The sequence below is a fragment of the Mus musculus genome, chromosome 4, assembly GCF_000001635.26.
Source record: "Mus musculus strain C57BL/6J chromosome 4, GRCm38.p6 C57BL/6J".
NCBI classification, from domain to species: domain Eukaryota; kingdom Metazoa; phylum Chordata; class Mammalia; order Rodentia; family Muridae; genus Mus; species Mus musculus.
The window spans coordinates 133,865,323-133,890,757 of NC_000070.6; the positions used below are offsets into that span (position 1 = coordinate 133,865,323).

Genomic DNA, 25,435 nt, shown 5'->3' on the forward strand with positions numbered 1-25,435 from the left:
AGGGAGAACTTGGAGGGCCAGGCAGTGTTGGTGCTTACTTCAAAATCAAGGTCATGGTCTCCTTCCGGTCCTTCCCCTGGAAGGGCAGGGAGCCCGTCAGCATCTCAAACTTCGGGGGGAAAAGGAAACATATAGGTGTGGCCTTGTTCTCTGTCTCCCACACATCCCTCCCCCTCCTTCCCGGGCTACCCTGCTGCAGTCCGGGGATTCTTGCTGGCCTGTTAAGACTTTACAGTCTAAGTCTAGCTGCAGCAAGGCCTGTGCCTGCCTCTGCCCCCCTCCCAACCTAGAACCCAGGAGCAGCACTAAAGCCAGAGGAAGGAAGCAGAGGAGAGTTCCCAAGTTAGGTGAGGGGTGGTACTTCAGGCAGGTGGACTAAAGCCCGCGGCTCTTCGAGGGAAACAAAGTACAACAGTGTGCAGCAGAGCCCGGACACTCACCATCAGCACCCCATAGGACCACCAGTCTGCACTGTGGGTGTGACCCTGGCGGTTGACAACCTCGGGCGCCATGTACTCCACTGTCCCGCAGAAGGAGTAAGCCTTCTTCTCATGGTCTATGGCCTCCTTGCTCAGGCCAAAGTCTGCAGCATGGAGGGCAGAGAAGTCACTTCTAGGATCCCTGCCACGCCCACGGCTACCACACTTAGCTCCTCTGACCGGAGCCAGGTATCACCAAGGTTGTCAGTGAGAGCTCAGTCTGCTCTGAGACCTAGGGAGCCTCGAGAGATGGCTCAGCAGTTAAGAATATTGGCTGTTCTTCCAGACAACCCAGGTTCCATTCCCAGCTCCCACACGATGGTTAACAACCAGGTGCAGGCAACTCTAGCCTCTTTGGGCAACACATGCATGAGGTACAGATACAAATATAGGCAAAACTCCCATACACACACAAAAAATAACTAAGTAACAAGGCCTAGGTTTTTGGCATGTATGTAACTGGCATCGTCTCCCAGGAAACACAGCCATCAGCTGAGACCTATCAGACAGAGCCTGGTTATCCTCCCCAGAGCCCAAAGGAGCAGGTGCCCTTCACTCACCAGTGAGTTTGATGTGGCCCTCCTCATCCAAAAGGATACTGTAACAGAGAGACAGGAGTCAGGAATCCTTAGCTGCAGGCACTGTGCAGGTTCTAGCAGTAACCTTGGGGTGGAGAGACTTGGGCCTGACCAGAAGAAGGGTTTGGTCCAACTCTACTCAAGGAAAAGTGGAAGGATGGAAGCTCGGGAAAGTAACTCCTTTAGAATGGCTAGGGAACTTGTCTTTCTTTCAATTCTACTACATTGTACAGGCTGGCTTCGAACTCCTGGACTCGGCCTCTTTAGCAGCTGGTACTACAGTTGAGTACCGCAATGCCTGACTTGGGGTGTGTCTAACTCTACCACCAGAATCTATCCCAGCTCTCAACACAGCACCGGAAGGCAGTGCATGCGAAACCCCCAGGATAAGCGGATGGAGAGATGATCTTTAGAGCTGGGTGATAGTAACGCAGGCCTTTATTCCCAGCACTTGGGATTAAAGCACTTGTCTCGAAAAACCAAAAGGAAGGGGAATGGAGTAGGGCCACAGCTGGGCTGCAGCCTTTAGTAATAGCAGTACCGACCAGGCAATTCCTAATTACCTAAAGTGAACCTGCTGTTGGCCACAACCTGCGACAACCACCCATCCCTCTTGACAGCCCCAAAGAGAGATAAATTCCTGGGAGCGCCACAGCATCTCCCAAATGGCCCTGTTCTAAAAGGGCCCAAGAGCAGTCCCTGTGCCCAGGAGAGATCAGCAGTATGGCAGGGGCTTTGCTCACTTCTCAGGCTTGAGGTCTCTGTAAATAATGCCCAAGCTGTGCAGGTGGTCCAGGCCCAGTGCCAGCTCAGCCAGGTAAAACTTCACATCCTCCTCTGTAAACATGACCTGCAACAGGGAAAGACACACCCGTCAGCTGGCTTACCCCGTTCCCCAGGAGCTGGCCTACTGAGCAGTCAGGGCCTCTTGGTGTGGAGGGTCTACCCTGGGGACACAGTCAATGCAACACATCTTTCTCTAATACACAAGTCACTCCCTGCGCTACAGCTTGGAAACAGCAAAGAATGGAAACACCCAGGAATAAAAGACTGGAATAAACTGCTTCCCCCGGGGGAAAATGGGCAGTTCTGCAGCTTTAACGCAGAATAAGGAGTTTGCTCACATCCTGATGCAGAACAGTCCGAGACACACTGACACTAGAGGCCAGGCACAGAACAGCGGGCAGAAACTATGATGTCTCATATAAGAAAAGAGGGGTAGGAGCTAGAGAAAGTACCCAAGGAGCTAAAGGGAACTGCAACCCTATAGGTGGAACAACAATATGAAGTAACCAGTACCCCGGAGCTCTTGTCTCTAGCTGCATATGTATCAAAAGATGGCCTAGCTGGCCAACACTGGAAAGAGAGGCCCATTGGACACGCAAACTTTATATGCCCCAGTACGGGGGAACGCCAGGGCCAACAAGGGGGAGTGGGTGGGTAGAGGAGTGGGGGGAGTGGGTATGAGGTACTTTTGGGATAGCATTGGGAAATATAAATGAGGAAAATACCTAAGGAAAAAAAAAGAAAAAAAAAAAAAGAAAGGAGGGGTAGACATGTATACAGAACATGGACAGAACGTATATACAGAAAGGAACATTAGAAGGTTAAAATAGAAACTAGTAAGAAAAATGTTTATTTGCAGGGGTAGAGAGACTGTGTAGTGAGGAGACTTCACCATGAGTATCTGTCTTTTGAATCATGGAAATGGACTGCCTAATTAAGCATTAATTACTTTTCGAGACAAGGTTTCTCTGTGTAGCCCTGGCTGTCCTGGAACTCACTCTGTAGACCAGGCTGGCCTGGAACTCAGAAATCCGCCTGCCTCTGCCTCCCGAGTGCTGGGATTAAAGGCGTGCGCTACCATGCCCAGCTAAGCTAAGTTTTAAATACTGAAAGTATGGTTCTGAGAGAGTGACATTCTGTGGGTAAAGACTCTTGTCACCAAGTCTTGGAACCCCTATGGTGGAAGCAGAGAATCTACTCTTACAAGTTGTCCTCTGGTCTTTGAATGCACACTTATGTGTTCACGTGTCTGTCTGTGTGTCCCTGTATAAGCAGTTCCTTGTTGTTGTTGCTGTTTTAGAAAGTGTGAGTCTCCCCTGTGCCCAGGGACTGAGTCAGGTGTTGGTATACTCTAGACATACACTCTATCAATGACTTACATCCCTACCATATACTTTTTCAGTTGCTCAGGCAGGCCTGAATCCTGTAATCCACCTGCCTCAGCCTCCCAAGTAGCTGTAACAACAGGAACAGGCCCTGTGTCACAATGTCTGGCCAAGCTTGGTTCTCCCCACAGGTTGGATTGGATTCATGATCTTGTCTTTTAGAAATGAGGTTAGGGCTGGTGAGATGGCTCAGTGGGTAAGAGCACCCGACTGCTCTTCCGAAGGTCCGGAGTTCAAATCCCAGCAACCATATGGTGGCTCACAACCATCCATAACGAGATCTGACTCCCTCTTCTGGAGTGTCTGAAGACAACTACAGTGTACTTACATGTAATAAATAAATAAATCTTAAAAAAGAAAAAAGAACTTGCTATTAAAAAAAAAAAGAAATGAGGTTAGGATCCCTTTCTACTGGGTCCTTTGTATCTTTTTGTAGCGTCCTGGGTGAGTTTGGCCTTCTTCCCCTTGGCCAGCACCCCCACCCCCCTCGCCACTCTCTCTCAGGTATTTGAGGGATCCCTTAGCAACCAGAAGTTACAGCAGGGCCACATTTAGGCCCAGTCATCCTCAGCACATCCTGAGAGAAACTCTCCGAGGCAGGTGACGTTTCTTGATTGTTCAACAGAGCCGGGAAGTTACAGGCCTGCACCACATTGCTCTTCATCGGCCTCAGGACGGGACTCTGCCATATCCCAGCAGTGGGATGCTAGCTTACCTCCTTTGAGAGCCGTGTGAACAGGTCTCCACCACGCAGGAAGTCCAGAATAAGATAGAGCTTGCCCTCGGTCTGGAAGGCTAAGAGAGGAGAAAGCCACCGTGGAATCAGCTGGATCAGTGCCAGCTTGTGTCAGCCAGGCCTGAGAGGTGGGACAAGGGATGGAGGAAGGCAGCAGGCAAGGGTGGACACTGAGGGGACAAGTGGCACTTGGGCGGGGTCGGTGGCCTCACCATAATGTAGCTTCACCACGAACGGGTGGTTCACGTCAGCGAGGATGTCTCTCTCCATCTTGGTCCGAACACGGTCACGCACTGGCCAGAGGAGAAAAGAAGTCACTAAAACCCACCCGAAAAGCCCGCCTCTGGGTGAGGTTTCTCACTCGGCCTTTCAAGCACTCTCAGGATGCTCTCACCCTTGGGACAGTCAGCTGGTTCTTTCTTCCCTAGAATATTCTGGGTCCTCAGGCAGCTTTTGGTCTCCTGGAGACATCCAGGCATAGTCCTTGTGTCTCGCCCAGTTGTCTAGCCTCACCTACCACCAGGCCCTCTGTAGCCATGGAGCACCGTGTGCCCCAGGGTGACTTATTTTCCGAGGTCCCCAGCCTTTGACTCTGCACCCCTTCAGCGCACACTATCAAGTCCCTGTTTATCCCTAATTTCAATACTAAAATGTGATTCTGGGCCTACGCAGGCTTTCTTCATGGGCTTTCCCAGTTTCCTTTTCCTTTTGCTTTGCTGCTGGGGAGGATCATTTGAGACAAGCTCTCAAGTTGGCCAGGCTTGATTCAAAGTCAGGGTGTAGCCAACACTGGCCTTGAACTTCTGATCCTTCTGCCTCTACCTCACACCATGCGTTTCAATGACAGGACTTAATGAATGTCTGGTTGGGGGTGGGGATAAACAAAGATGGCAAGCAAATTCTAACCACCAATAGGTTTTTGGTTGACTAGGTTCAGACCCTACAACCTCCAGGAAGTATCTACCCTGCAGGCGAGGCTGGGATCTCTGGGGTCCCACAAGGCTGACGTTTCCCGTTGTTTTAATTCTTGTATTTCTTTCACTAGATGTGGCAGGGGCCATGTGTGGTTTTAACTAATCCAGGCACTTTCAGACACACCTCACACTTCTGCCACTGCAGAGATATGGTTCCTCCTTTCTGGGAGAGTTCTTCCTTACTTTACCATCTTGTTCTGGTAAATTCCTAACATCCGTCAAAGGCATAGGTCCTGCCCTGGCCCCCAGAGTGTCCCCCAGACTCCTCATCTGACCCCTATGAATCCACAGCCCACCCCTCAACTCCTTGGCCTGGATATCCATGCACACAGCCTGGTATTGCTATACCCAACTGCCAGGTCAGGTAAAGACTCTCCCGCCAGTCCATGAGCCCCTCACAGCAGGGCCACATCTTTTCATCTTTCTCCTCCCCTACGACTCCCACAATCCCTCCTGAGGGACAATCCTACTATTAGCCTACACTAAAACTCCATCATCCAGCAGACAGCTTTTGATAGGCTAAGGACAGATCAGACCTTAAGGCTGGCCCTTCCTTTCTCCCTGTTACATCCCCAGCTAGGGGTTAGCACGGGCTCCACCTGATTTCTGGCTATATTGGTTCCCAAACCAATCAGAGTCAACTGACCCTCAGCCAACTACTAACTGTCCTCGTCTACTTTCTAAGAATCCTTGACTTTAGCTCGGGGATCCATCTGAAACCCTCTGTCGTCCAACTCTGTGGCCCTGCCCCCCACTAATCTTCTCATGGACCCCAGGTTCTACATTCTCAGGCTGCCTGCCTCTTCTCTCATGCCCTTCTCCTCCTCTTCCTCCTCCTCTCTTGGCTTTTTTGAGACAAGGTTTTTCTGCGTAGCCCTGGCTGTCCTGGAACTCAATCTGTAGACCAGGCTGGCCTCGAACTCGCAGAGATCCACCTGCCTCTGCCTCCTGAGTACTGAGATCAAAGGCATATGCCACCACTGCCCAGCTCTCACATTATCCCTCTATGGTCTGAATTTCCCAGGGAGGAGGGGGGTGTCCCTTAGATTACCTCACACCCCCAGCACTCCCGTCTAAGCATTCCCATCTAAGCACTCCCGTCTAAGCACCTCTTTACTTGGCTTTAGAGGAGGGGGAAGGAGAGGCAAGGGCAGCTTGTTTTCCACCTCCATGCCAGAGACTCCTGAGAACGAGGCACCTCCCTCACGGGCTCTGTGATCCTGCAGCCTGGGCTTCTCCCTCATCCTAAGCCCAGCCTCAGTTCTTTCCAGGGAAGCACTCTAACTCACCTTTCAGCGTGGCCTTCTTTAATACTTTCATGGCATACAAGTGCCCACTGTCAGGCCGGGTGACCTTGCGTACCAGGAAGACCTGAGAAGGCAGAGGGTGGGACAAATCAGGAGGGAGGTGGGAGGTGGCTGGCTGGCCCAACTGGCTCCCAGCTGCCACAGTGACTTAGATGATCCCTGGGGCCCCAAGTGGACCTTCAGCTCTCCCTCAGTAGATCAAGGGGACCCGAACACCCCCCCCCCGTCCTCTGATCCTTTGGTGCATTCCAAGGTAACCCCTGACATTCCACCTCAGACACGACCTGTGAGACCCTCTCAATAAGGGACTCGAACTTACTTTGCCAAAGGATCCTTGGCCCAGAACCTTGAGGAGCTCAAACTGGGATGGATCGGCCTTCTCAGAGCCAGCCTTGACGTGGTGTGTGATGGAGATCTCCTTGAGGATGGCCTCATCCTGACAGAGGGACAGAGCTGGTAGGTGTGGTGTGTGGTGTGTGGTATGTGGGCCCCTCTGTAGACGTGGGGCCCTTCCCGGGCAACATGGCATATAGCTTATCCAAGCCATCCACCAGATGGAAACAGGTCCAGGAGACCACTCCCTCAACAGCCGTCAGGCTCACGGGTACCAAAAGTGTCTCAAAGGCCAACCACCAGAGTGTGTCAACTCAGGTGAGGCCCAGTTCCTGTGGCATGGATGCTCCAGCCTGCTCAGACACGAAGGGAGGTACAGACATGGCCAGGATGTGCTGACCAAGGCTTGGGTCTGGTGCAGGGACCTAGGAAGGCAGGCCCTCCCTCAAGGCTCCCCTCCCCCAGCTATTAGGCTTTTGCCACAATAGGAAGTAAGATCTGAGCTCATAATGAGGTAGAGCCGGGTCTTTTTTTTTTTTTTTTTTTTTTGGCTAGGTTGGATAAGATGAGATAAACTCTCTGATTGTATGGATGAGACTGAAGTACACAGAGAACCAAGAGTCAGCCAGACATCCCCCAACCCACTCAGTGCCTATCTGGAGCAATTGAGAGTTACGGCCAGAAACCCTGTACCCTACCGAACTTCCCTTGATAAGCATTGGGTCACTGCTGTTTTAGGACCTCTCCGCCCTGCCAATCTGCCTGCCTTGCGCTGAAGCACTGAGGTGGCTCCTCACTTCCCCAGGAAGTAAGTCCAGGCGAGGTCCAGTCTTCATCTAGCAGGGCCAGAAGAGTCCAAAGCTAACTTAGACCAAACTGGCTGCCCAAACACCTGTTCTAGAGGCTACTGCCAAGCCACGAGCAGATATCCGGGTCCACTTACCGAGTCCTGCTGGGGACCAGGGCCAGGGCCAGGCAGAGTCTGGCTGATCCTGGACCGCTGTTTCCCGAGCAGCCAAGGGAGCAGGGTCCTGAGCCGCAGACGGGGCAGCTTGGGGTCCTGCTCCATCCGCCCGGCAGGGCCACAGCACCATGGCAAGGGTAAGCAACAACCCACTGGGGCTGCCAAGGAGGTGGCTGGGCCAGAGGCGGATGTGCAGGGTGAAGGCGTGGGGGCTGGGCCAGGCTCAAGACAGCCAATCAGACGGGGCCTGTGGTTTCCCGGCTCCAGCCATCCACCCTCACTCTGTTCCCTTCTCTCTCCCCCCACTCCCCGGGGCCTGAGGTCTGCCCTCTGGCCCTCCCCTTCATCCTCCTACAAAGAGAACGCCCCATATCAACCCAGCTGCTGAGCAGATAAGTCCTAGATAACAGGGACCTGAGAAGGTACCCAGTAGACAGAGACAGGCATCTACCACGTAATGGCAGCCAAGGACAGATACCCATCAGACAAGACAGACATACATATACAATGTGTATTATATATATATATATATATACATATATATATATTAAATATCTCCAACAGGCAGGGAAGATGTATTGGCAACCAGCAAGAGATAGATAGTCTGGAGCCATTACCCGACAGAAACAGACAGGCACATACAATGAACACACAGAGGTGCTGAGAGACCTGTACCCAGTGGCAAAAGCAGGAATACACATCCACTGTACAGAAGGGAACGCGTGTCTCTGTGATAGAGACTCATCTGAACACGCAGAGACAGAAGGAAGAAGCCACTCAACACTTATCATGTACCCAATTCATGAAGACTGGCACTTATCAACTAGAGACAGATTCTGGAACCCAACAAGAGAGAAAGAGCTGGCAGCAGGGAGCCAGGCAGAATTTGAGACCTCCACAGACTGACAGGGGTCCAGGGCAGACCCAGGCAGGTAGCAGGGCAGGGATCCCCCAGGAAAGGACAGAGCAGGGCAGAGTTGCAGATTCTTGAGTCTCTTCTTGAGTCCTCAGGGTGGGGAGAGAGCAGGGAACCTATGCCGCCAGCCTCAGTACCCAGCAGCTGCACTAGGTCAGCCCCAAACTGAGGTCTTCCAAACTTTTCCAGGGAGTTCCTAGGAAGCCCTAGGGCTGACGAAAGGTTGAAAGAGCCATCTCTTAACTGGACTCTCATCCAAATATCCCTAAAACTTCTAACCCCTCTGGGGGAACAGGAAAGTGTGGTTCAGGTTCAAGGCAAACCGATGATAGTGTTGTCCCGAGCCAAGTCCCTCCTCTGGGTTCTGTCTGACTGTAGTCGGCAGCCTACAGTCAGTGCCAGGAAAGGGTGGGCAGGTAAGTCAGCCAGAGCCCACTTCCTGCCCTCCCAAGCCCATCCCTCTCTCCGTCCTAACAGCACTCCAGGACTTCCCATTCCAAACTCTCACTCCGGAACTCAGAGGTTCTCCGCTGTACCATCAAACCCTGAACACTGAGGGCCAGCCAGTCCCCAGAGAGTAATCTGGTGGAACAGGCAGAAGGCAAGGCCCAGAGAGTGACTGTGCATTGGCCAAGGCCACACAGCAATTCTTGCTCATCCCACCCTGAGATCTGCTCCTCAACCTCCGAGCTGTCTGCCTGAGTAGACCGGTTTGGGACAGACGCAGCTACCCGGAAACTCCAGGGGTCAAAAAGCTTCCCCCAAACCTATTCTGTGCAGAGTCATTCTGACAGACACTTCTGGAGACGAACCACTCCTCTCCTCACCTTTCTGGGATAGAAGCCGGAGTCTCTCTCAACCCTAGGGAAATCGGCGGGTGTTTGCATGGTGGGGCTCAGGCCGGTGACCAGAGGGGCCTCTGACTCCTACAACTTCTGCTTTTTTTAGCCTTCTTAGCCCAGAAGGCAGGGTCTCTGGCTCCCCTCCTTCTCACTTCCCTCTCAGCAGGAAGGAGGAACTCAAGATGGGTTAGGCTCCCTTGCTAAGGAGGGGACACTGCAGACCCCACGTTAGGACTCAGGGAGAGCCCAAAGGTGCTTACCTTTTTGTCTCCTGACCCCCAGGGAGTGAAGACAGGAAAGCAGACCCAAGTCACAAGGCCATGATGCCCACACAACAGGCATTCAGAACGTGAAAATATACCCTGGGGGCTTCCCGAGGACATATGGGTCAGAAGTCTGCAAGGCCGGTCGGTCTGGCTGACCCAGCCAAGAACTTAGACAACCCTTCCCCAACAGAGCAGGCAGCACCCTGCCTGGTCCTGTTTCTGTTCAGACACATTAGTCCTAAGTCCTGGGATAGACAAGTCAGGATCCAAGAAGAAGAAGAAGAGGCTACTGAGAGCAGGAGTGGACCAGGTCCACCCCTTTCTCCAGGGCTTCAGCTCCTCTGATGCTAACACACCCACAGAGCTGACAGATACACTCTGCCTGGTGACAGCCCAGTGTAGAAACACATGCCCCCTCACGCACCCCACATTTCCCCTTCCCTGTCCTCACAGGGCTCTGATAACGGTCTGTGGTAGACGGCCTGTGGAATTGTGAAAGACGCCTCCCCGAGACCAAAGCGCTGACTGCTTCTTCAGACAGGGGCAGCCAGCCCGAAGATTCTCCACAAGCGCTTCTGCCAGGATTCCCTCAACCCGCCAGCCCCCATTAACAGGGAAAGAAGCACTGTAGCTACCAGAAGGGACGGGAAGAAGAAAATGCACTCAGGATTTCCTTAGTTGAACTGCGTGAGGACCTGAAGCCTCTGATGAGGGGAAGGAGGGACACACTTATATTCCTGACCCTCCCCAGAGCAGCAGGAGGAAAAGCCTATCGCCACACCATCTGATCTTGGTCCTCTCGGGCCTCCACTCAAGGCCTCTTGCTACGGTCAAGCCCACTTGTCTGTCGCTCATCCTAAGGGCCACTAACACTCGCTTCCCCAGCTGGCAACATCTGCAGGACCTCCCAGGTGTGTCTCCCTTTGTGCCCCTCAGCAGGATGGCTGTGCCTAGGCATCCTAGGGAGGGGCTGGTCCCAGGCACCAGGTCAGGCCAGGGAAGAAGCGCTGAGCACTCAGCCTCCTGTCACATGAGCATGGAAGCACTCGGTCCTTCAGTCTTTGCTGATGTAGGTCCACCAGGCCTGGGCTTGGCACAGCACCCACGGAAGGACCATTTCCCAATTTCAGTGATAAGGAGACAGGACTCAGAAAGACAGTGACTAGCCCCAAGCCATGAGGACGGAACAGGGGACAGTAAAGGTTAAACTAAAAAACCTGAACCTTCAGGAGAAGCCAAAGCTTTCCCACATTTCATCACTGACTCCCCCTACCCATCAAAACTTTCCCGCAAGCGTTAGACACCGGTCTCTCCTTGGGACACGGCTTACAGCTCCTGGCCCCTGCTTTCTTCAGGTGGGAGACAACTGTCCTGCTACAGAGCTGCAGTTAAGATGCTGTCGCTGCCCAGAGGTGCAGAGACGGTTGAGGGTGAAGACCTTCTGGATGAAGACAGTCCAGCTGGGTCTTGAAGATGAACAGGCATGCGATAGACAGAAAGGGACAGAAAGGGTCCACGCTGAGAATGAGCGGTGTAAGCAAGGCCCATGGGAAGTGGGGTAATGGCTCCGTGCAAGTCACCTGCTCCCAGGCAAAATGTCTACCTCAGTATCTGCCTCTCCCCTGCCAAGATGAAGGTTCAAACCATCCCCTTGGAAGTATGTCTCCGGGCGCGCCAAATGGGCCATGGAGAAAGGACACTGTAAACAAAACCTCTTTCTATTTAGACCACAGGCGCTCCCCAGGGCAGGCTGAAGGAAGAGGGCCCTTCATGCATCCCAGGCGCTAAGCAGGTAGTCTGGCCAGTTCCGGTCATCCACAGAAGCAAGCATCTCAATACCTGAGGCTCCCCATAGCCCAGAGTCACATCCTGCCCAGGCTGGAAGGCCAGGGGGAGCATAAGGGATCCGGGAGGGATCAGGGTTTCATAAACAGGAAGAGAAGAGGGGAGGCGGGAGATACTCTGCTCTCAAAATAGACCTGCAGGCACTTCAAAGGGGTCCAGCTCCGGAGATAGCCAGAGGAGGGGGCCTGGGTTACCCAGGCTGCTCCCAGGAGGGGAGGGGGGAGTGTAAGTGGAGCCCTGATGTTTCTGAGTATCCAAAGAGCGTTTGCCTACACCATCAATGCCAAACTCCAACTCTGTCCATCTGTAATGGATAAAGGAGCCAGCATTAGATAGCAACACTGGGTACAGACCTTGAGGAATACTGTTTGTTGGTTTGGGGTTTTTTTAAGGTTTATTTATTGATTATGTTAAGTGCACTGTAACTGTCTTCAGATGCACCAGAAGAGGACATCAGATCCCATTACAGATCTGCGAGCCACCATGAGGTGGCTGGGATTTGAACTCAGGATCTTTGAAAGAGTAGTCAGTGCTTTTAACTGCTAAGCCGTCTCTCCAGCCCCTTGATGAATACTGTTAATTTGTACACAGCACAATCTCTCTTCTAGGTGGCCCTAAGAGCTATTTTATTTTTTTTCCTTGTTTTGTGGCAAGGCCTTACTGGCCTGGAACTTGCTATGTAGACCAGGCTAGCCTAGAACTCACAGATATCCACCTGCCTCAGCCTCCAAATGATTAAGGGCCTGTGTCATCATGCCCAGCAAAATAGGCTCTGTTCTGTCCTTTGAAGGAGCAACTTGTCCTTGGCTAGACAAACAGAGAACAGGAAGAGAGCCCAGATTGCCTGGCTCCCAAGTCTCATCTCCACATGGAAGGCCTGCGTCCATCTCTGGCTACTCAAAGCCCAGGCAACTGCTAATGCCCCAGGGAAGGTAGGCCGGTGGCCCAGAGCCCACCCAACCTTCCTTCGCTTGCCACACACAGCAGAGACCACCTCTCTGCTCCACATTCAGCCATGAGCTCAGGTGACACTGGCTGAAGATGCCTGGACCACTCATCACTCTCCAGAGAAGAATGTGGGGATCCAGAAGCTGTGTGTCCATGCCCATGTGATCTTCCCATCTTAGCACCAACTGCAGTGTTCCTGCCTCTGCCCTCCCTCCATGCCTGGATGCTCTCTGAGGCTGTGTGGTGTCCAGTGCCCCTGGGTGAGGTTGCGTCTCTCAGTGAAACAATATAACGCACCAAGTGTGCGCTGAAGGACAGTTGGCCGGTTCCATGCACTACACAACAATGAGGTCCTACAGCAGGATTAGCGCCCCCTAGTGTACCAAGCACAGAAGTAGCCAGTGAGAACCCTTGAGCCAGTCAGGGCTGAGTTTGCACTCAGACCTAGCTGGCACCTGGGGTGGTAGATACCCACTGTTCTTCCTCTTCAGGAACTCAGCAGCCAGGGAGGAATGTGGTTTCGGTCAAACAAAGCTTGACCCCATCACTGGTGTGACATAAGGCTTCATTTTTCTCATCTGGGAAAAATGTTCTACCTCCGAAATTGTGCACAGGGCAGGAGAGATTGCTCTTTGGTTAAGAACTTTGTTCTTCCTGAGGACCCAGGTTTGATTCCCAACACCTACTTAGCCACTAACACTCATCTCTAATTCCAATTCCAGAGGACCTGACACCCTCTTCTGGTCTCCTCGGGCACCACACCCGTGAGGCACAGACATGCATGAAAGCAAGACACCTATGCGATAAAATAAAAATAAATCTAAAACAATAAATAAATGAGCTTCTCGTTTGATGCCAGGCACAGTTCAGTTTCCACTGTGTGGCATCTGAGCACCGCCCCAAGTCATACTCTCTCCACCCTGGGACCTTCCACCTCAGAGCAGGGCCTTAGACTGTGGAATGAGCACAGGTTCGTGCTTCAACAAACTTCCTGTCCATCTGCCCCTCTCTTGATTTGGTTTTGAGACAGAGGTTCAAGTAGCTCAGGCTAGTCTAAAACGCACTGTTTACTACATAGCTCAGGCTAGTCCAAAACTCACTATACACCAGAGATGATTTTGAACTCTTTTTTTCTCCTCTTTCTACCTCCCTAGAACTGGGATTACGGCCTATCTCCAGACCTGGCCCTTCTGACCCTTGAGATACCAAGTAGAGCTCACTACTAGTTCCCCCAAACCTCTACTGTGACCCCTTGAATCTTCAAACCTAAGATCTAAGTGCCTTGGTCTCCAATAGGGACACAATGGATCACTGTGGGTTTTTTGTTTGTTTCCTGAGACAGGGTTTCTCTGTGTAGCTGTGGCTATCCTGAACTCACCCTGTACACCAGGTTGGCCTCACAGAGCACAGGGAGTAAAAGGCCTGCACCACCACTCCCCAGCTCCTCCCCCATTTTATTACAAGGAAACTAGGAGCAACTCTCCAAACACGGTCAGAGATAACAAAGGTCCAAGCAACAAGGCTTACCGGCCCCCATGGCTCTGTTGCCACAGTAACCAACAGCAGGAGTGGGCAAGGGCCTACTTCTACACATGCCCCACCACACCCAGCTCAGCTACCTTATCTTAGGAAACTAAGTCGAAGTAAACCTCAGAGCCAAGCCTGACTCTAAATCAAAGGTCACATTTACAGCTGGGCTGACCTAGGCCTGGAAGGCGGGGCCTTGGGCAGGAAGTTGAACAGAGCAACACACCAGGGTAGTTCCAGCGTGTGCCAGGAGGTTACCATGTCAGGTCCTTCACTTCAGTCCTAGGTTACTCCCCAACTTTCAGATGAGGACAGAAACGGAAAAGCTCTTGGGTGGGGCGGGGTACCTGGAATCTGGGTTTACAGAGACCCTGCCCAGAGGGCTTTCAAAGCCTCTCAATGGCATTATCTCTGTGACCTAACAGCGCTCTCGCTCTCTCTCTCTCTCTCTCTCTCTCTCTCTCTCTCTCTCTCTCTCTCTCAATCTGTGTGTGTGACTTAGGCGTGGTTCTTCCTACTACAGAGATGAGAAAGGCAGGGCTCAGAGAGGACAAGGTACCCAACGAAGGTCGCATAGGAGCTTTTGGCAATGTATAACAGCAAGGTGGACAGGTGAGATAGCTCAGTGGATAAAGGCAGTGACTGGTAAGCCTGACAAACTGCCTTTGATCCCTGGCATGTGCCTGACAGAAGGAAAGAACCGACCTCAGCAAGTTGTCCTCTGACCTCCACACATGCCTAGGGACATGCACGCGAGCACACATACACACAAAAGCATACACAAAATTATTAAATCAAAGTATAGTACTGGTTTTGGGCTGGACATGGTGGTATACACCTTTAACTCTAGCACTTGGGAAGCCACGCAAGGCAAATGGATCTCTGAGTTTGAGGCCAGCCAGAGTTACACGCCAAGACCCTGTCTAAAAAAAATTAATTAAAAAAAAGAACAACAGGCCAGGCGGTGGTGGCGCACGACTTTAATCCCAACACTCGAGAGGCAGAGGCAGGTGGATTTCTGAGTTTGAGGCCAACCTGGTCTACAGAGTGAGTTCCAGGACAGCCAGGGCTACACAGAGAAACCCTGTCTCAAAAAACCAAAAAAAACAAAAACAAAAAAAGTACTAATTTTTTTTTTTTAAATAAAAACTAGGAAGGGGTAAAGGACTGGCAGGCTAGAGGGAAGCCGCCCGGGGAAGCAGAGACAGCTGGGATAAATGGCTACACCTTGTTCTGGGAGCTGGGAGTCTCAAGAAGCCATCTGAGAGGCACTGGGCACGGTCAGGCTAGAAAAGCCACCAGGTTCCCGGTCCTACCACTCCAATTCATAGAGCCAAATGCTACCAAGCCCCTGTGGCACCCGCTCCCACCAAGGAGCTCAGCACGACACACAGAACTCACCAATCATTCCGTAGGCACAAACTGAGAGGACATAACAAACCCAGGAAGTGCTGTGGTGTGTGGGGGTCACAGCCAGAACTCCTGGGTCCTGAGCCTGCTCCTGGCCCTTCCTGGACCACACCTTGGAGCCCAGGAGTGAAAGCTCCCTCACCTTTGAGGTAGGAAAGCTGAAAGCAGCAGTCTCTGTCCTGAGCAGAGACAGAGTCAGAGGAAGAGAGCCGAGCTTGGCAGAGGGATGAGAGACGGGGGCCTCCACATCTCCTCTCTCCTCTCTAACCCAGACCTCACTGAAGTCTCCAGTCCTCACCTTGGATGGCTGAAGTCCAGCTTCTTCCCCTGAAGTCTGGCCATTCTGAAAAAGAGAAACAAAAGGAGAACGTCACAGTTTACCTGCAGAGAGAGAGACAGACAGACAGACAGACACACACACACACCCTGAGACACTCCATCTTTGGCTGCTCCCAATAGCCAGGGAGGCAGAGGCGACCAATCCATTCTACGCGGGTCCCCTCCACCCCTGCTTCAAGATGCAAGAATCAAGTTCTCGGCAACAGCCCCTCCCAACCCCAGAAGGATAGTCCTAGGACCCAGGTCTCAGCTCAAGTATTACCTCTTCCTAGGGAGAAGGAAGGGGCTCACACAGAGCCAAGCTCCGCCATATTGTTGGTGCAACCTTCTGCAAACTAACCATGAGAGGCCTGTGTCCCTATCTGGACCACTGGAATCGATACCCTAGCTTCCCAAAATTGCTCTAAGGATGGAATTAGACAAGGTTGGGGCAGGTGTCCCCTGCTGGTGGCTTCCCCGGCCCTGCTCTACTTTGTGAAAGTGATGGCTGTATCCACCATGTCCTTTGCATTTCTCCATACTGCTGGTCACATACAGACTCACTCTTCCCCATAAGCAGGGAGACCTGGGCGAGCAGACATGAGGACCTGTACCACAGCTGCTCTGTGAGTGCCTGCCGCATGTCAAGCCTGGGCTCTCTGCCCCACACCTGTTTAATCTTTCTGACAGCCTGGGAGTTTGGCCTTGGCTCTCTAGGTAGATGAGGACGCCAGGGCTCAGAGGGGACTAAAGATAGAGCCCTCACACATCTGAAAAGCAGGGATCTGAAATGTCTCCTCAAATGTGGGAAGGGTCTGTTGATGAGAGACCTCCACCTCAGCCAGGGAGCTGCCTGCAGGGAGAGGCAGGGGCACAGCCCAGCTCTGAGATCCAGTTTCTTCCTGACTTTTACGCCAGATGGAATCAACATTCCCTGGGGTATAACACAGCTGGTCTCTCTATTCCTACATGCTAGGAAGTTTGAAACCCACCTGAGGAAGCTGTCCCTACCCTTCCTGGCATGACTGAGTACAGTGAGACAGACAGGAGGTTTCCAAAGGCTGGGACTTTGGAGCCAAGGGTCAGGTTCACAGGGCAGCTTTGGTTTTGCTTGGCGGCAGCAGGTAAAGCCAGGTTCTGTCTATTATGTAGCCTCCTGCGCCTGGAGTAGCTGTCCCTTGCCTGCCAGGACATCCTTCCTGCCCTGAGCCACCTTAATGCCCCTAATCCTCCCCAAGAGCCAAGTGTTATACAGGTGTACACACACACACACTTTCAGAAGGCACAGGTTGGTCGGAGCCTAAGGGCAGGACTAGACAGATGCACTTGTGGAGTTCAGCTCACTCAGCTGTCTAGATGTCACAGAGGAACTGTCTGTCCCACCTACAGGCACAAACAGCCTGCCTACCAGCCCCTGCAGCAGCCCTCCAGAGCTATTCCAGACCCTCATCTTCCTGCTCGTCAGTCAATTCAGTCTCCATCCACTGAAAACCTCCCAGCCCCTGTCACTGGGACTAAGCTAGATAGAACAGAGTCCCAGTGCCTCAACACGAAACCCAAGGTCACCTTCTCCAACCACCCAGCACAGCGCCAGGATTAAAAACTGTGTGTTCAGCCAGGTGTGGTGGCACACGCCTTTAATCCCAGCACTTGGGAGGCAGAGGCAGGTGGATTTCTGAGTTCGAGGCCAGCCTGGTCTACAAAGTGAGTTTCAGGATAGCCAGGACTACACAGAGAAACCCTGAAAAACTGAAAAAAAAAAAAGGAAAAACTGTGTGTTCAAATTTTGGCCTCTACCATTTGCATGGCGCCAAGGAGGTCATTATACTTCTCACGGCTCAGTCTTCTTACCTGTAAAATGGGACTAAATGGGCGGCTGTTTAATGTCAATGAAATGAAGCCATAAATACAGCTGGCATGGGACTGGCCCATAAAGAGTAGCCACTGGAGCCAGTATTATTGTCACCCCTACCCAGTTCCCATCTTTTTACTAACTCATACAGAATCCTTTGTCTTCTGGCCTATTAAAGTAGTAAGTTAGACAACATTTACCACAAGAATGTCTGTCCACGTGGCCAGCCATGAAGACTCACACCACGTTCACCTGAAGGGCACTCTTGATAAAAAGAGATGAATTCTGACATTTTCATCCACCTGAAAGTATTTCAGGGCAGCCAAAAATAACCTTTCTCAAGCTGTAAACATACAGACTGTGAGACTGACGAGACGGCTCATCTGTTTAAGGTGCTTGCCACCAAGCCTGAAGACCTGAGTTCGATCCCTGAAAAGCACAAAAGTATGGAAAGAGAGAACTGACTCCACAAAGTTGTCCTATGGCCGCCCGCCCGCATACACACACACACTCACACACACACACACACACACACACACACACACACATATGAGTGCCCATGTGCACCCATCATGTGTAAATACACACAAAAATAACTACTAACAATATCTTAACAATGGGCCGCTTCGTGAATTAGCATGCCATCCTCACCCAGAGACCATGCTAATCTTCCGTGGATCATTCCAGTTTTAGCAAGCTCTCCTGGGTGCTCTTTGGGGCTTCCGCTGAAGTGATCTGAGACTGAGTAGACCTGTCCCATGTGACTGAGCATTTATACGGTGGCTTACCCTAACAAGAAGCCCTTTCTACTGAGGCTCCGTTCAAACTTTAACTCCTCTGCCCACCCAGCCCCTAATTCTTCCCTCTGTCCTCTGCGGTCCCAGCACTGAGCAGACACCTAAACTCAGGAGGGGGCAGGACTCGTGTCTTTCATCAGCGCCTTAGTTCTGAGCCAGGGTCAAACATACAGTTTGACAAATGAAAGGTGAAAGGTCAACCCAGCAAAGACAACAAGGAAGCCAAAGAAGGTTCCTTTTCGAGACAGGGTTTCTCTGTGTAGCCCTGGCTGTCCTGGAACTCACTCTGTAGACCAGGTTGGCCTCGAACTCAGAAATCCACCTGCCTCTGCCTCCCAAGTGCTGGGATTAAAGGCGTGTGCCACCACTGCCCAGCCAGAGTAGGTTCTTGTTACCGTATTTTTTAGCTGAGGTTCAGCAAAAGGGCTCACCACAGCTAGCAGGTGGCAGCCATGGGTCCATGACTCAAAGTCATGTGTTTGCGAGCCTAAATCCCTGACGAAGGAAAGAAGGCATAGCAAGAGGTGTCAAGTTGTTTTTAGGTAATTCAGGGACCTCTGCCACCAAGCCTTGTTTAGTTCGGATCCTACCCCATGGACCCATTTCTCGGGATCTCTAGAAAAGTGACCCATCCTCCATAGAGGACAGGAGGGACAGACAGGATGGCAGAGATCACCTGCCCTCTTGGTCTGGCATGTGGGACAGCGGGAAGAACACAGCTGTGTAACCACAAAGCCACCGGCACAAGTGGCTCTGAGTGAGAGCTGTCACATCCCTTTTCAGCGTCTTGGTTTCTTCCTCTGCCCCATGTCTCCATGTCTATCATGTCAGGAGCTGCACTCTATGACCTAGGAGACTGAAAGAAGTCTGTCTAAAAAGCCTAAGGGGTGCTGGAGAGATGACTCAATGGTAAATGGCACTTGTTGCTCTTCCAGAGGACATGAGTTCAAATCCCGGCACCCATGTTGAACAGCTCATAACTGCCTGTAACTGAAGCTTGGAGGGGTGGTGGGGATCCAATGCCCTCTTCTGGCCCCTGGGGAAACTGACTTTTAAAAAGGCCTAGGGGGAGATTTAACTCAGAGGTAGAGTACCTGCGTAGTACACATAAGGCCCTGGTTGGATGGAAGGAGGGAGGGGAGGGAAGGCGAGGAAAAAGGAAGGGAGAGACAAATGACATGAAGACCAGACCCTGGAACCAGGGAGAAAAGCCTGAGACAGGGAAGTCCCCCTGGCCTCTTGGAGCACTCTATTCTCCTCTCTTGTTCAGGAGGACAGCTCATGAAGATGGACATCTGCTCAGAACCCCTAGTGCCCTGTACCCCTTCCAGGAGTTAGAGTCGGGTCCTAACAGACATGTTGCTTTCTACCTAAGGGTCCAGAGCAGCTTCTGGAAAAGCTGGGAGCAGAACAGATGGGGAAAGACAGCACGTGCCCTGCAGGCAGGAAGCAGCCCCAGGAACTGGGTTCTGAGCCCAGCCCTGGCAGCCCTGTTGCACTGTTGGAGCCTGGGGGCCAAGTGCCAGGACACTGCTAGCCCTCAGCCAAGGCTGGACAAAGGCCCTGAGGCCTGAGAAGTGTGTGCCAACATCCGGAGCTGCTCTCTGCCTACCTGCCACCTGTGCCAGTTGAAACCCACCCCACACTCATCTTTGAGTCTCTCTTGCTTGGAGGGAAACAGTGACAGCACTGGGTTCTAGTCCTGATATTAATGCACACGCCAGCATCCCTGAGTCCTGCCTTCCCATTTGAAAATGGGAGGGGGGGTCATCTTTTTTAAAGTTGCATGACATCAATAAGTAGCAGCTGGAGACAAAGCTCTGCTGCTTTCAGCAGAACCAAAAAAAGCCCAGGTAACATCCTCACCCCTACGTCCAGTTGGTTTAGTCCACCTGGGCCCTGCCTGCCAGCAGCCCACTTCTGGTGACAGCAATGGGAAGACAGGGCAATTCAGATCCCAGACCTCTTCTGCCAAATGCCCTTGCCAGCCCCCTTACCTGCCTTCTTCCTGGCCACAATGGCGCCAGTACCTGCAGGCTAGGCACTGTATCACTTACGTGTCATCTGCACGAAGAACAGCAGGGCCCTGTTCTCAAGTGAGCATGCACACCCTCACTGCCCCACAGCTCTGGTTACCCAAACAATAACACCCAGTCCACAGGCACCTCCATGGCCTGGGGGAGGGGACCCAGGCAGCAGGACCCAGGGTTTTGCACCTTGTCAGGCCCAGGAAGTAGAGCTAGAAACTCATCTGTGGTGCTGGAAGGAGAGGCCCAGACAGCTTGAAGATGGACTTAGGGCCACACAACATTTCTGAAGTGAAACTCAATGAAAAAACTCCTCTCCCCCATCCCAGGAAATGTGACAGTCTCCCCTCGCCTGAATTCAGGTGCAACAGTATTCAAACTAAGATGTTTCCGGTTTAACCTGGCCCCCATGAGGCTGCCTCTGGCCTCAGGATTTCCCAAAGGGAAGCAGGAAGTGCTGCCCTGGAGGAGGCCAGCACTCCTAGAACTCTACTCTCCGCGCTAGGGTAAAGCTGTGAGTCCCTAGGCTGAGTCCCTCCCTAGCCATACCGAGGTCAGGCCTCCCTTCCTCTGGAGGCCCAGGTGGCAGGGGCGTGCCCAAGCCAAGGAGTACACCTCTGAGCCTTCCCTGGGGCCTTGTGCCCCAGTCCTGGGGAGTGTGGGGGGAGCACCAGGGGCTGCAGAGAGCAGTGCTCCTCACCTAGGAGGGTGAGTCAGCCAGACAGCCTCTGAGCGCCTGTGTAGGGCCTGTAAAACCCCCGTGGCAAGGATCCCAGAACAATTTACTCCAAATTGCGCCTTCAGGTTGGTTACCTAATCCAGCCGCGCCCACCCTCCAATAGCCAGTGTAGCCCATCCCTTTAAAGGGGCAGCATGCCCTGAGTGCCTGGAGACTTGGGGATCTCACTGTGGATCCTCTCTCTGCCCGTGGTCCTGAGAGACAGGGCTCACAGTGACTGACCTGAGGTACCAAGCATAGGTAAAGGGGTTCAAGCCAGGAGAAAAAGCATCTAGGTTCTGGGATCAAGTGAGGTCTCCTGTACCCCAGCCTCCTGTACCCCAAAACAGCTCCAGTGAAGGAAGGCAGAGTTTCACCTGCCTCCTTCGCAGCAGGAGAGCAGGGAAAGTTTTAAAGTTGCTGGTTCAAAACTTGACCTTGATCCCAGGGTGACAGGACAGCACAGAAGTGGCCTCCTGCATGCTCAGGGTTGGACCACAAAGCCCTCAAAAAAGACAGGAGTTGCTTCTGGGAAAGGCTAGGTGGCAGAAGCCATACTGCCCAAGGGCTCAGCCTTTTTCTACAGGAAAGGAAGGAGGGAGAGAGGAAGACGGAGGCAGAGTCTCTTCTACAGAGACAGTCTTCACAAGATCTAAGGACTTTCCCCACTCTTCAGCATAATCTGAAGTAGGAAGACCCGGTGTCATTAGCTTTAGGGCAAAGGAAAGCAGGCTCCAACTCCAGAGGTGGTATCGTCCCACGTTCCATAACTGCCTGGGATTCAGCAGGGCTACCTTCCTAAGGTCAGAAGTGGAGGAACGAAGAGAGGTCTTGGGGAGAGGTTAAGGTGAGAAACCGGATTCCCATGATCCTTGTCTCTAGTAGAAGCCTAGACATCTGACCCAAGCCTTTCTCCCTTCTGCACTGATTGGGGCAACTCCCACAGCTACTAAAAGATGATAAGCGGGATGGGTCCTAGGTGTCAGATCTCAACACACCGTGGAGATTCCTCTCCTGGCTACTGCAGGGAGGTACTGAGAGCCCAGCAGAACCATCCCCTACACACGCACACCCGGAGCACAAGGGGGTGGAGCCGGACAGTGAGCTAGAGACCGGAGGGCACTCACGTCCCCGCGGGGCTGCAGAGACGCCGCGGGCCGCCCCCGCCCCGCCCCGGTGCGGATCCGGGCTGGCCGGCCGCCGCCGCCTGTCCCCCCAACCCCCGCCCCTCTCACTCACCTCCGGGTCCAGCGGCACCAGCTCCATGAGCGGCCAGGGCTCCTTGAGCTGGGCGAGCGGCATCGCGCCGCTGCCGGACCGCCCGCGCTCCTCCCGGCGGCCCCGGGCAGCGCTGCCTCTGGGCCACGGGGTCCCTGCTGCTACACCGAGACCCCCGCACGCCCCTGAGCCCCTCGCGCTCTGGATGGGCCGTCCGCCGCCGCCGCGGCACTCGCACTTCGGCTCGCTCCGTCACCCGGCGCCGCCGCGCCCATTGGCTACCTGCGCGGGGGCGGGGCCTGAGTAGCCCCGCCCAGTCCCCCCACGGCGCGGCATTCCCGGCGCGGACCCCCGCCCCCAACGCGCCGGGAGTCAGCCTTGCCTTCACGAGAGACCCCAGCCCACTGTCGGCCCTGCCCACCGGAGGCTCCGCGGGTTCCGTTTTCCCGGGCTTTGTGCCGCTTTGCAGACCTCGCTGGGGCCTCCGTTGTCCTGTCCTAGCAGCCTTTGGGATGTTAACCCAGATGTGCCTTCTCCCTCCAGGGGGAGGGGCTGCCACCCCACATTTACATGGGACGTCCTGGGCCTGATCCCGACTGAGGCGTGGAAGGAGCCTGGGCCTTGTGCCCTCTGGCTCTCAGCTCTCCAAGCCCTTAGGATCGCCCCCTTCCGAAAGCTTGTGCACATCACGGGAGCCCACACTTTGGGGTCTCCATGTGATCCCCGGGTCCCAAGCCAGCCAGCGCCAGGACCCACAGCGCCCCCAGGGTGATTTCCTAATACGCATTTTTTTTTCTCCTTCCTAGTCTGTTGTGCCCTATCACTTGAGGGCGCTGGTTTCAGGCCAGGTCCGCGCCTCTTCCGTGGCAGACCAGATTGTGGTCTGACTTGAGCAGGAGTCCCTGGAAAGAAGGCAAAATCCAGTTCTGGTGGGATCAGGATTCTCTCCAGTAAGATTTGGCCTGCTCTTAAGGAGATTTTAGGCCCCAGGTGTCGTGAGACTTACTCTCAGGTGAAAGACAAGCTGGCTCGTTTATTAAAAGCCTCCAGCGAAGACAGGCGTCATTGATAGGGAATTTATTTTTTGTTACGTTTCCTTGCTTGGTTATGGCCATGGAACCCAGGCTTTGCCGGCCAGGTCGTGTTGAGTATCTCCGACCTCCACCTTCAGGCAGCTTGTGATTTTTTTTTTGAGACTCCACCCCATCCTAGTAGACACCCTAAGCTATTTATCCGAAGTCACACAGCAGGTCAGGAGCACACTGGTGTTTAAAAGAGTGTGGGGTGGGTCCGTGGATGGACTCAATGGGTAAAAGAGCTTGCCTTCCCTGAGTCTGATCCCCAGGCCCCATGTGGTGGAAGAGAACCAACTCATAAGCAGTCCTTTGACCTCCACAAATGTGCACAGGGACAACCTTCCCCGATAAAGACATTTTAATGCAGTACATTTTTAAGTGGAGAGAAGTCACTCACGCCTCTAATCCTAGCAGTAGGGAGGCAGAGGCAGGAGGATCTCTGTTCAGGGCTAGCTTGGGCTACTTAGCCAATTCTAGGCCAGCCAGGGCTACACAGTAAGAACCTGTATCAAAACAAAACAAACAAACCCCCCAAACCCCAAAAACCCAACTAAGTAAATAAATAAATGAATAAATAGAAATAAATTTAATCCAGGAGATTCAGGCCAGAGGATTGTGACTTTGAGGCCAGTGTGGACTGCATAATAGAGATGTTGTCTAAAAATCAAAAATTAAATTAAATCAAAAAAGAAATAAAAACAGATGCTGTTTTCCCAGTAAGCATTTATAATCTCACTGCGGAGGCTACTGACACAGGATCTCATTGGTCAGCCAGGCAAGCCAAATAGGTGAGTTCCAGGTTCAAAGAGAGACTCACACAATAAAAAGATAAACCTGTAGCCTAGACATACATGGTCACTCACATGCACATGTTCAGACATCCTCATGCACAGGTACCACAGACACATGCATACATACATGCAGACACATGCACACAGACATGTGCACACATGCATACACTCACATGCACAGACACATGCATACATACATGCAGACACATGCACACAGACATGTGCACACATGCATACACTCACATACACACAGACACATGCATACATACATGCAGACACATGCACACAGACATGTGCACACATGCATACACTCACATACACACAGACACATGCATACATACATGCAGACACATGCACACAGACATGTGCACACATGCATACACTCACATGCACACAGACATGCACATATGCATGCAGACGTGTACACAGACACATGCACATATAACACACATTTACATGCACATATGCATACATGCACAGGCACAAAGACACATGCACACATGTGTATATGTACATGCACATATATGTACAGACACATGCATACAGACACACGTGCACACACATACACAATGAAGTCGACACCAATTTCTCGAAAATCTACATGCCCCCTTATCCCGAGTCTCCCCTTTAGTGGAATGGATGACTTGAACTGCATTTTGAGTAGAAAAGACTTTGGAATCCAAAAAACCCCATAGATTTGAATTCCAGACCTGCCCTCTCTTTAAGCATTGGACAACTCCTGTCTTTTTTGTTTGTTTTGGTTTTTTTGTTTTTGTTTTGTTTTTTGTTTTTGTTTTTCAAGACAGGGTTTCTCTGTATAGCCCCGGCTGTCCTGGAACTCACTCTGTAGACCAGGCTGGCCTCGAACTCAGAAATCCACCTGCCTCTGCCTCCCGAGTGCTGGGATCAAAGGCATGCGCCACCACGCCCGGCCAACAACTCCTGTCTTTAAGTTCAGCTTCTTTATCTGAAAATTGGGAATTATAACTTCAATCTTTTAGGTCTGCAGTTAGGACTAAAGTCATTGTAACCCTATATATAATTTAGAGTTATGAATAGCACACCAGGCCCTCTCAGCATGGTGGCAACAAGCCTGGAATTCCAGCATTCAGGAGGCTAAGGTGAGAGCACTTGAGTCTGGGGCAGATCATCCTGGGTTATATAGTGAGACTGTATCCTAGAAAAAGAAAATAAATCTAAATACAGCCAGATGTGATGATCTATGCCTGTAATTGCAGCTCCTGTGAGGTGGAAGGCAGAAGGATCCTGAGCTTCTTACTGAGTTCTCCACTACAGAAGACCCCACCTCGGGGCTGGAGAGATGGCTCAGTGGTTAAGAGCA

General features: G+C 52.4%; 1 protein-coding gene, 1 long non-coding RNA gene and 1 pseudogene across 5 annotated transcripts in view; 1 reads left to right on the top strand and 2 right to left on the bottom strand.

The window, feature by feature from the left end:
• Rps6ka1 (ribosomal protein S6 kinase polypeptide 1) overlaps positions 1 to 22,475 on the bottom strand; it is a 40,508-nt gene extending 18,033 nt beyond the window's left edge. Inside the window, exons 1-10 of one of the 4 annotated variants that reach the window (NM_001285505.1) lie at positions 22,248 to 22,475; positions 15,595 to 15,639; positions 6,565 to 6,681; positions 6,228 to 6,309; positions 4,177 to 4,257; positions 3,944 to 4,023; positions 1,801 to 1,907; positions 1,040 to 1,077; positions 441 to 583; positions 39 to 76 (exon numbers count right to left, since the gene is read on the bottom strand). In NM_001285505.1, coding sequence (NP_001272434.1) covers positions 39 to 76; positions 441 to 583; positions 1,040 to 1,077; positions 1,801 to 1,907; positions 3,944 to 4,023; positions 4,177 to 4,257; positions 6,228 to 6,309; positions 6,565 to 6,681; positions 15,595 to 15,639; positions 22,248 to 22,310 — 794 coding nt within the window. In that variant the 5' untranslated portion in view covers positions 22,311 to 22,475. Of the gene's footprint in view, positions 1 to 38; positions 110 to 440; positions 584 to 1,039; positions 1,078 to 1,800; positions 1,908 to 3,943; positions 4,024 to 4,176; positions 4,258 to 6,227; positions 6,310 to 6,564; positions 6,682 to 7,521; positions 7,714 to 9,285; positions 9,410 to 15,594; positions 15,640 to 22,247 lie in introns of those variants that run through there. The other 3 variants (NM_009097.5, NM_001285506.1, NM_001378880.1) reach the window with 3 other exon arrangements.
• Gm12977 lies at positions 6,642 to 13,800 on the top strand. The gene is made up of 3 exons (XR_001784569.2): positions 6,642 to 6,701; positions 10,020 to 10,477; positions 10,922 to 13,800. It is a non-coding gene; the product is annotated as a predicted gene 12977 (long non-coding RNA).
• Positions 18,077 to 18,176, bottom strand: Gm22523 (annotated as a pseudogene).
• Positions 22,476 to 25,435: the final 2,960 nt, after the last annotated feature.